Source organism: Callorhinchus milii, unplaced genomic scaffold (assembly GCF_018977255.1).
Source record: "Callorhinchus milii isolate IMCB2004 unplaced genomic scaffold, IMCB_Cmil_1.0 Scaffold1, whole genome shotgun sequence".
Lineage (NCBI taxonomy): Eukaryota > Metazoa > Chordata > Chondrichthyes > Chimaeriformes > Callorhinchidae > Callorhinchus > Callorhinchus milii.
In genome coordinates, this window is record NW_024704742.1 from 135,249,835 (window position 1) to 135,260,378 (window position 10,544).

At 39.8% G+C, this 10,544-nt stretch overlaps 1 protein-coding gene across 1 annotated transcript; it reads left to right on the top strand.

Annotated features, from left to right (window-relative positions):
• Positions 1-332: 332 nt before the first annotated feature.
• txnl1 (thioredoxin-like 1) lies at positions 333-10,028 on the top strand (the record flags this gene model as incomplete). Its single annotated transcript, NM_001292903.1, is given in 7 exon segments — positions 333-430; positions 2,547-2,720; positions 4,388-4,510; positions 5,911-5,980; positions 6,484-6,656; positions 7,825-7,929; positions 9,508-10,028. Coding segments are annotated over 7 exon segments (773 nt in total), but the record flags the coding sequence as incomplete, so codon positions are not given.
• Between the last annotated feature and the right edge of the window lie 516 nt (positions 10,029-10,544).

Here is a 10,544-nt window from a genome sequence, read left to right on the forward strand (position 1 = left end):
CAAACGCCTACAGTGAAAATGTAAAAGTGATATTGTACTGATATTTTGTTTCCCTTCCAAGATATATAACAAGAGAATTTTCGCCATTTTGCTGATATCGAGCCTGAGCAAGACCCTCATTTTTTTAAAGAGGAATCGATCAAAAAAAATTGTGGTTACACTTTGTTTCATTCACTTGCTGTCTGCAGACTGTTGCTTGTTTATATAATTCAACTTGTCCTGGTTGTTCTCACTGCAGTGTTATTTTCAATCCATCGTGAATTCCCGAATTGCTCATCAAAAATGAATCTTCAAAACATTAGTCAATGCTAATTCTGAATTTTTTTTTTGAAGGTGTGGGCCATGTGTGAGGATAGCCCCGGCTTTCAGCAGATTGAGTTCCAAATACCCGCATGCCATCTTCCTGGAAGTTGACGTACATCAGTGTCAAGTGAGTAGGCTGAAAAATACATTTAAATATAAAACCACATTGCACCTGCGATGATCTGAGTGCTCCCACTTTATATTCTAAGGGTTTTACGCAATACTTCCTCTGATCAACAAAGGGGAAAACCAGATAATACTCTCAGATTTATGCATTCAGTTGCAATTTAGCTGAATATCGTACATGAGCTTATAAATTCTTCAACCGTGTTGGACAGAACTGGCTTTTATTTTGTGTTCTGAAGTATTTTATAATAATAATAATAAATATTTTGCACTTGTATCCAGACTCTAAACTTGACATGGCAGAAGTCATAAATCATAAATTCATTGGGGTGAATCATAAACTCAAAATAGGCTACCAATGCTCATTGAGTGGCTAAAGGATGTACGAAATATGATCTTAAATAAACTGCTTGGGAATATCGCATTCTTTGTACTGTGATTTAAGTGAAGTATAGTAATGTGGTAGTTGATCTGTGTCAGTGAAAGACATTTCACTGACAACTATCTCACGAGCCTCACTGTGCAGTGTAGATATTGTGTGAAATGCAATGTGCAGTAAGAACTTAAAATTCCACCTGGAATTGTACTGTTGCTGCACTACCACACAATCGATGCATAATCTCTCTCTGCCAATAAAAAAAATCCTGTTTGTTATCCAATATGTGGATATAGGGCACTCAGCTGAATCTATGAATACTTCCTATCAAAGAAGTTGAGTTTATAAGTGTGTTCAAGATGTATTCACTCTAGTAGTCATCGCTGAATGTGGGATTCAGTTCTGTTGTCTCTCCTGTTCTCTGGAGCAGTGGTTCTCAACCTTTTTGGGGACAGGATCCATTTGTAAACCTAGCAAACAACTTTAGTGCAAAAAACATCTGGCTTTCAAAATATTTCTTACCCATGATATATAATATAATGCAGCAAATAGTAAAATATAGTATTTGTATAAATCCTGGGTTCCTTAATGAGAAACCCAAGCTCGCTTCTCTTTAGATGAGTTTATCAAAGCTTATAGAAGAATTCCCACTATCAATGTTACTTGCAACAGGACAGGTTTAACAATGACTCCATTTCAGTGACAACGAGACCTGCTTCACTGACTAAAATATGCTCCAAACTCTCCACTGCAGAATTACAGTTCAATGATGGAATGTTGCTTCTGATCGGTTCATCTCTGGCACCTGCTGCTATTTAAATAACTTTTACAGACCTCTTTGCCAGAAGAGCTGGCAGATCCTAAATTCTCGACATTCAACAACAACTGCTATGTTGTTCATATTAATTCAATGAATGGCCTTTGTAGTTATCACCAACAACTTGCCTTTTATATAGTGCCCTTCACCCCGGGCAGCTTCCCCGAGCGTTTAAAGCAGGGAAGACAGGAAGGGAATGCGTAGCATTTCCAGTTACTACTATGCACAGTTGTCTGCTGCGTTCTGGCCAAAAAATTTTTTTTACAGTCACTCCACTTTACAGTACTCAGCAGTGTCCCACAAACAGTCGAGAGGAGGGTAGTAAAAGATGTCTGATCTCACTAGCCCAGTAACTGGAGATGTTACGCAGCAGGGAGGACAGGCTAAAAAGGTTTCAATTACTTTATATCATCCACAAGCTGTCATGCTGGATATACAATTACAAGGTCCTTGTAAGCCAAATGGATAAAGGTTTGAAATAAATTTACCTATTGCCAAATATGCGCTTTGCCCACAGAAGTAGAGGAAGGGAGTTTCTCCCAGGTGTCCTGGCGAACAAATCCCCCAAATAAACTTGGTTGTTCCCTTTGTAGCTGTTTTGTGAGCGATTACTGTGTGTAAATTGGCTGAAGAATACACGCCCATTCACTTCACAGTATATCCGTTGAATGATTTGAAACATTCTCCTGAAAGGAAAGATGTCGTATCAAAATGATATCTTAAAGCCTTATACAAGTAATGTATTTCTGAGGGCATTTTGATGTTTTACTGTTTGCATTATGTATCTTTGAAATTTCTTGTGTAAAAGTTTATACAAACTCTCAAAACAGAACTTGAGTATATGGTTTACATTAAAACTATAGTTAACTAGTTTTAGAAGTGGATTATTTGAATTGTTTCTAATTCATAGTATTCCTGTTTCAGCAAACAGCAACGGCCAACAACATTTCAGCTACACCATCGTTTTTATTCTTTCGAAACAAAGTGCGAATTGACCAGTTTCACGGAGCAGACGCCAATGGATTGGAAGAGAAAGTTAAACAGCACCTGGAAAACGATCCTGGAATTAATGAAGACTTGGACATTCCCAAAGGATACGTATGTAGATTTAATGTGCCTGTTTCTATGATGTAAAGCTCTATGAAATGACTTTTAACAGTTGTTTTCAAGTTCAGTAAACTCCAGATAACTCAACCTTGGCTTAATGTGTTAAGTCGTTGTCCTGGCAAAATATCGCGACCATGCAAAATATTAATTTGCTTTAGTTGTGACTCTGCTTAACATGTAACTTGTACCCGCGTTACATCAGTCCTTGCCAGGCTCCACTGGCTCCCCATCACAGAACGGATCAATTTCAAGATCCTCTCACTTGTCTACAAATCTCTTCACACCCTAGCACCTCCTTAGCTTTCTGACCTGCTTTCTCCCCACTCCACTACTTGCTGTCTCTGCACGGCTGGCTCTGGCCTCCTGCTTGTCCCTCGTCCCCTCTGCTACACCATTGGGAGCTGCACTTTCAGCCACACCGCCCCCAAGCTTTGGAACTCTTCCACCAATCCCTCTGCCTTGCCCCCCATTTCCCCTCTTTTACATCACGATTGAAGACCTTCCGCTTCAACCGAGTGTATGGTCACCTCCTCCCTCCCCTATGGCTTGGTGTTAGGCTCTGCCACTGTTAAGCACTCCGAGACGCTGCTCCACATGAAGGGCGTTAGTTAAATGCAAGTTGTTAACATGGTCAAAACTCCAGAACAAGAGTGGTACAAACATCAGCTCAACAATAACAACTTGTACTTATATAGCACCCTCCACGTAGGGTAACATCTCAAGGCACTTAACAGAATAAAGACGGTCAACAACAAACAAGAAATATGGTGCTTTTCATGTCGGGAGGGTGTTTAGAAGAATTGAATGAAAGAAGAGAAATGGGAAATCCCATGTAGGCGATGGATTTTTATTTGCTTTAGATCTTTTGTACTTAACTGTTAGTGGAGTCCTGTAGCTCAGTGGTTAGAGCACTCTCTTTGCAAGCGAGAGACCTGAGTTCAATTCCAGGCAGGGCGAAACCTTGGGCAAGTTTCCTTACTCCACACGCCTAATAATAATCCCTCCAAAAACCCAAAACAATAATTAAATTGGTCATTTTCAATCTACGACTGTTTGTGGGACATTGCTGTGCGCAATTGGCTGCCGCGTTCGCCCACAAATATACAGTCAATTCACTTTACAGTGTGTTCTGTGAAGCGCTTTGGGACGTCCTCCCGACGTGAAAAGCGCTATATCAAATGCAAGGATTATTATTATTATTATTAATTCATGACTGAATACTTCACTATGAATTTAACAGACTAGTACCACTGTTGTGTCATGTTCTGTGGGCTCTTTAGATTTTTAGCAAAACGTTGTTTAAAGCTACACGGATACGTTTTATTAAGACTTCTTGGAGACGAACTGTGATTAATGATTATGGGAGAAACCGCCTTTAATATCTTTTCAGCATAGAATTTATAAAGTGTTCTGAAGACCTCTAGTGGCAAAAAGCTAGTACTCCAGCAAGGTCCTGGTGTTAATTGTAAGTAGACTAATGTGACTTTCAAATGGACATGACAGCTTACTTACGTTTGGTTACCAGAATGCTGGATCCAAGTTTCTATTGCCCTATGCCTATAATGGATGCATGTGTTTAATATCCCTTACTAGGTTATTGAAGAATCAGTATGTAGACTTTACTTAAACATTACATTTTAATTCATTTTGTATTTCAGATGGATTTGATGCCATTTATAAACAAAACTGGATGTGAATGTCTTAACGAATGTGACGAACATGGATTTGACAACTGTTTTCGAAAAGACCCAACATATTTAAGATCAGATTGTGATGAACAGGTGAGACAATTTTGATGGATTTAGAAGAGAATTAAGTTTCATGGACTACTGTTTCCCTGAATTTGTCCTGCAGCTGTAGTACTTTGAGTAAAATGCACTGTTTTACACATTGTAACTCCTTGTTTATTTTGAGTTGCACTAAAACATTAAGCTATATAACCTTTGCACAATACTTCAGTTGGGTTGGGCCAACAACAACAAGATTCTATTTATTGAGCGCCTTTCACATCGGGAGGACGTCCCGAGGCGCTGTACAGTTAGGTCAGGACCTGAGCAAGGGGGAAATGGTCAGGGTGAGGGGAGGGAAGGGAGGGAGCGAGGAGGGGGTAGAGATTCGAGAGAGGAGCTGAAGACCCAGGAATCACCCTTCCTGCTAATCTGTTTCAACTATAAATTATTCTGTGTAAATAAATCCTCCCTGGTGTTTGTCCCAAACATGCCCTTCACACCCTTTCCCTCTTCCTTGAATCATAGTAATTGTGTATGTATTTTAGTGAAAGTCTACATTTTACATTGAAAGCAGGTGACTGTCCTGCTCTGTATCAAAAAGTTGTGTGTTCAAGATCCAAGTTAAATTTATTGAAAAGCTTCTTGGGTTTTTAAAGTTTCCAACTTCTAGGTGTGTATGTTTTATATCTCCATTCTATGCAAGTTGTTTAATTTGAGCAATCAAAGCTCAATTAATGTACTCCTGTATTTACAAAATCCGATTCAAAACTCTGCCGTCCATATCCCCATCAGTACCGAACTCTATGCCCACATCACCCCAGCCCTTGCTCGGCTCCACTGTCTCCTTATTGCAGAAGGCATTGATTTTCGTGATCCTCACACTGCTGTACAATTCACTTCATGCCCTGACACCTCTTACCTGCAAACGCCCCATTCCTCCAGCTACTCTCTTTGCTCAGCTGGTTCCAGCCTGCATCTCCCTCATCCCCTCCACTCTGCAACTCTATCTCAGTCCCTCCATCTTTCATTCTGCTTGTCTGTCTTCCTGAATACCTTCCTCTTTGACTGCCTACAGTCACCCCCCTCTTTCTGGCTCGGCGTCAAGCTCTCACTATTAAGCAACAACAACAAAATTACATTTGTATAGCCCCTTTCACGGAGGGAGGACGTCCCAAGGCGCTGAAAAACACTCTTAAGATGTTACCCCGCATGAAAGATGCTACACAAATTCAAGTTATTCTATTTGATCAATTGAAGCCCGATTATGTACACTTGATATCCTTGTTGGTTTATGCCATGTGACATTTGTCCTCCAAAATGTGTTTATCACCGTATTATAATTGAATCATAAGAATGCATTGGAAAACCTACAAATGTGTAGTTTGTTTCAAAAATAGCATAATTTCTGCTGCAACTAATTAAAAATTGTTTCTCTTTTATTTTGAAAATAGCTTCTTATGACAATAGCATTTAACCAGCCAGTCAAACTTTTTTCAATGAGGCTTCAAGGCCCTGAAAACGGTGAGTCCTGCTGTTCTCTTTACCTATTTTCTATCGGCTGTTTTCTCCCTTGCCCCTCCACATGAGGATTGTGACAAACCTTTCTGTTCCTTTGTAATATTATCTTGCTTTTGAATTTTTTTTCTTGATACTAAAGTCATAGGACATGAGCATTTAAAATTTGAGTAACTCCCAGTTCAGGGCTGAATTATAGCACCGTAATACAACCAACTGACATCAGCTGAATTCTTAATTGTTAGTTTTTTTTAAATGCCATTTGCTGCCAGTTCCAATGTCGTACTAACTACAACAAAATATACATTCACTATACTTCACAGTAAGGGGGATAGATATTAAGGGATACCTGGTCCTAAAAATGGCTGTAATTTAACAGTGATGATTTAACACAAGCTCTTTCCATTCCTGACTTTCCACTGTACCTGGAATGTTTGATTTCTCAAACGAGTTTGGTTCGACCTGATTTCAGTGCAGTCGTGTCAGTCTCCTTGGTTTTGTCCTCTCAGGGGAAGCCCCGAAAGTGGTAAAAATCTTCACCAACCTGCCCCGCTCCTTCGATTTTGATGATGCCGAAAGAAGTGAAGCCACCCAAACCCTGGAACTGGCAGCAGATGACATCAAGGAAGATGGAGTTACACCACTGCGTTACGTCAAGTTTCAGAATGTTAATAGTGTAACAGTAAGGACCGATCTACAAGTTTGATTTTAAAAGGCTATTTATTTATTATGTCTTTTTTTGACCAGTCTTATTTTATTCTAATCTCGCGTTGTAGATTGTATAGTAAGTTGGCTGCTGTGTTTTGCCCACGAAATACAGTCAGTTCACTTCACAGTATATTCTGTGAGGCGCTTGGAGACGTCTCAAAGCCGTGATAATGCACTATATCAAATGCAATTATTATTATTGTTGTAGGGTTTTCACCAAACGTTTTGTTGCAAGTAACCTAGATTGGCAGTGAACAGTGACTGTATGCAACAAAGTTGGTTTGAATGCTCCACAAAATCTTGTAATCAAATTGAAAGCCTCAAGTGGAAACTAGAGTACTCAAATGAAGTAACCATTTGCTCCCTTAGTGATCTTTTGCTTTCTGTTGTGACTTGGGTCTAATGACATTTTATTACAATACTGGGGAACAGCGCATCAAAGGTCCTGTCTTTTGGAGGAGATATTAACCCAAGGTCCCACCTGGCTATTCAGGTGGATGATATCGCTCCTATTCAAAAAAGAGAAAACAGTTTCTCCCTTTGTTTCAGCCAACAATCTTCCAGATAAATTGGTCACTTTATTTTGTGGCTGCTTGCGAACATTTTTGGTTGTAAATGGCTACTCTGTTTGCCGACAAATAGTCACTACATTGAACTTTGAGCTGTTACAATGGGATAAGTGCTACGGTAAGCCCTGGCTCTTACCAACCCGTGCTTTATACTCTGAAATTAGGTAAACTGGATATGTCACTCCAGGGAAAGTGCGCATTCCAAACACAGGAAATTCCATGTGTAGATGGCATGCATGGAACTCCGTTTGGTTTGGATATTCTTGGTGATGGGGTTCTGAATGTGTCAGACACCCCACTGACCAAAAATGAACAGGTGCTATGTCATGGCAAGAATTATTAATTTTTCATCCCCTCATATTAGACTTCTTAGCTTTTTTGGGGGAAGGGGAGTGGCATTATTGCATTATCCTGGCAACAACCCCAAGGAGTCTGAATAAATGACCACTTGTTTATATTTTTTTCAAAAATAATTAATTTAAAGAGATGGTTAGAGATTGAAGTAGCTAAACTGAGAGGGAAGAGCAATCTAATAAATGTCAGTTTAACCCAGCTTGTCTTTTCTGTTTCCAGCTGTTTGTCAAATCCAACCAGGGAGAGGAGGAAACCACAAGAATTGACTTCCTTACCTTTATTGGAACACCTGTGCAAGCCACAAACATGGGTGACTTCAAGCGGGTAGGTTGCAATACATACATCCTTTAGCTCTGATGCCTTGAGGTATCTTCATTTCCCAGGAGCTGCACACTTTGATAGTATGTACCCACTTAGTAAATAGTCGCACAACCCCAAATGAATCTTATTTAAGCACTCCCGAGTCATTACTCACATGAAGGGTGAATTACAAGTTTATATCAATACGAGTTGTCAATTAACACTGAACTGCATTATTATGTATTAACTTAAGGTAAGGCGCTATATAACTAAGTTATCATTTGACGCTAATGGCACAGCTTTAGTCAAATGAAATTGGCAACGGTACAAATTGACATCCAAAGACTTTATTGTATTGTGGTAGTGATTTATTTTATGTGGAGTCCCGTATAATGGTTAGCGCGCTCACCTCACAAGTGAGAGGACCCAAGTTCTATTCCTGGGCAGGGCAAAACCTTAAGCAAGTTTCCTTCACCCCAAGCCTCTGTTTATCCAGCACCAAATACAACAACAAGAAGAAGATTCCATTTATAGAGCGCCTTTCACGTCGGGAGGACGTGCCAAGGCGCTGGACAGTTGGTTGTTAGGAATAGGAACCTGGTTGTTAAATCGATTGGCAGATAGGTTTTGCGAGGATAATCCCTCAAAAACAAAATTGGTCGTTCATCAATGCTGTTTGTGGGTCACTACTGTGAGCAATTGGCTGCTGTGTTTTATCCATAAAATACAATCAGTTCACTTTACAATGAAGACTGATGAAGTTTACTGTGGAGAAATGTGAAGTAATACATTTTGGGAGGAAGAATAAGGAGAGGCAATATAAGCTGATGGTATAATCTTAAATAGGGCGAAGTTACAGAGAGACCTGGGGGTTCATATAAGTAAATCTTTGAAGGTGGCCGGACAGGTAGATAAAGCTCCTAAAAAGCATACGGGATTCTAGGCTTTATAAATAGGGACAGAGAATATAGAAGTCAGGAAGTTATGATGAACCTTTATAAAACACTGGTTAGGCCTCAGCTAGAGACTGTGTTCAGTTCTAGGCAACAAACTTTAGGAAGGATATCAAGTAATTGGAAAGGTGCAAAGGAGATTTACCAGAAATGAGGGACTTCAATTATTAGGAGAGGCTAGAGAAGTTAAGATTATTCTCCTAGGAGCAGAGAAGTTTAAGAGGAGACTTAATAGAAGTTTTCAGAATAATGAGGGGTTCGATAGGGTGAACAAGGAGAAACTATTTCCACTGGTGGGTGGGTTGGTAACCCGAGGACACCGATTTGAAATAGTTAAAAGAAACGGGAGGTGAGGAGTCATTTTTTACACAGTGAGTTGTTCAGATCTGCAATGCATTGCCTGAAAGGGTGGTAGAAGCCGATTCGATAACAGCTTTTAAGATACACCTAGTTAATTATTTGGGGAAGCCTAGTTTGCAGGGCTACAAGAAGAGAGCAGGAGAGTGGGATTGATTTGTATAGCTCTTTTCAAAGAGCTGACACACACCATGGGCTGAAAGGCCTCATTCTGTGCTGTATAATTATATGAAGATGTGATGAGGCTCGATATCAAATGCAAGTATTATTATTATTTTTTCTCTCTTTCTAGGTGGTTGGAAAGAAGGGAGAGAGCCACTAACTAAATGAAGGAAAGATTGGAAAAACTGGCAGTGTACATACCCAGGATCACATGCGCAATAATACACTCTGGATTCTTGAAATAACAATACTATGACCTTTTGACTTGGTCCCACTAAATCCTGCTTCCAGATTTGCAATGAAATCATTGTGCAGTTCAAACATTTTGTTGTGGATTGATTACTTCTGATCGATTTGTGCTGAACTGGTGTAATTATTTTCTGGATTATAGAGAATTTGTCATTACGCAAGTCACCTTTTGGAAGCCAGCTGAGCTGAGGAAGTTGCACACTTAACCCTCGTTGTAGCTGATCAACACTCTGACACGGCAGCAGCCTTCTCCATCCTAGCGTCCCACCATGGATTAATTCCTCTGGCAAGATGGAAGCAGTTTCTTGTCCTAAACTTAAAAAGAAATATAGATTACTGCATTTGCTGTATATCAATTCAAATGGTTATTGGTTAATTAAATGCTGTTTACCTAATAATGCCAAAAGATTGCTGTTTTGTGGTGTTTGAAAATTGGAGCTGTGAGGGTTTATTTTTTGAAAATGTGTGTGGCTGTGTAGTTAGGTCCCACCTTTCTCGTTCAGGTATCTGTCTGTCTGATGCTCTTTGTTTGCTTGTGTGTGTCTCTCGCTGTGTCTCTCTGTCTCTGGCTGTGTGTGTCTCAGCAAGCTACTGGTCTGGAGCTGTTAATATGAAAAGACTTATTTTGAAAAAGTCTTCCTCCTAAGAAGATGGTTTATTTTGTTAGAAAGCTCGTGGAATGGATGTGTTGGATTGGTCGGAAAGTGACTTCATTTTCTCATTTTTGACCGATTTTTTTTTTTTTTTTTTCTTTCAATTTTTCCACTTGGTGGCTTGAAAACAGACAAATTGACAACGGGTTACAGAAACCTGGAATCCTGTAGCATAGTAGTTAGTGCGCTCATCTCAAGTGAGAGAACCCGGACTTGAGTCCCAGCCAGGGTGAAAGTTGGCAAGTTTCCTTACTCCAAACGCCTC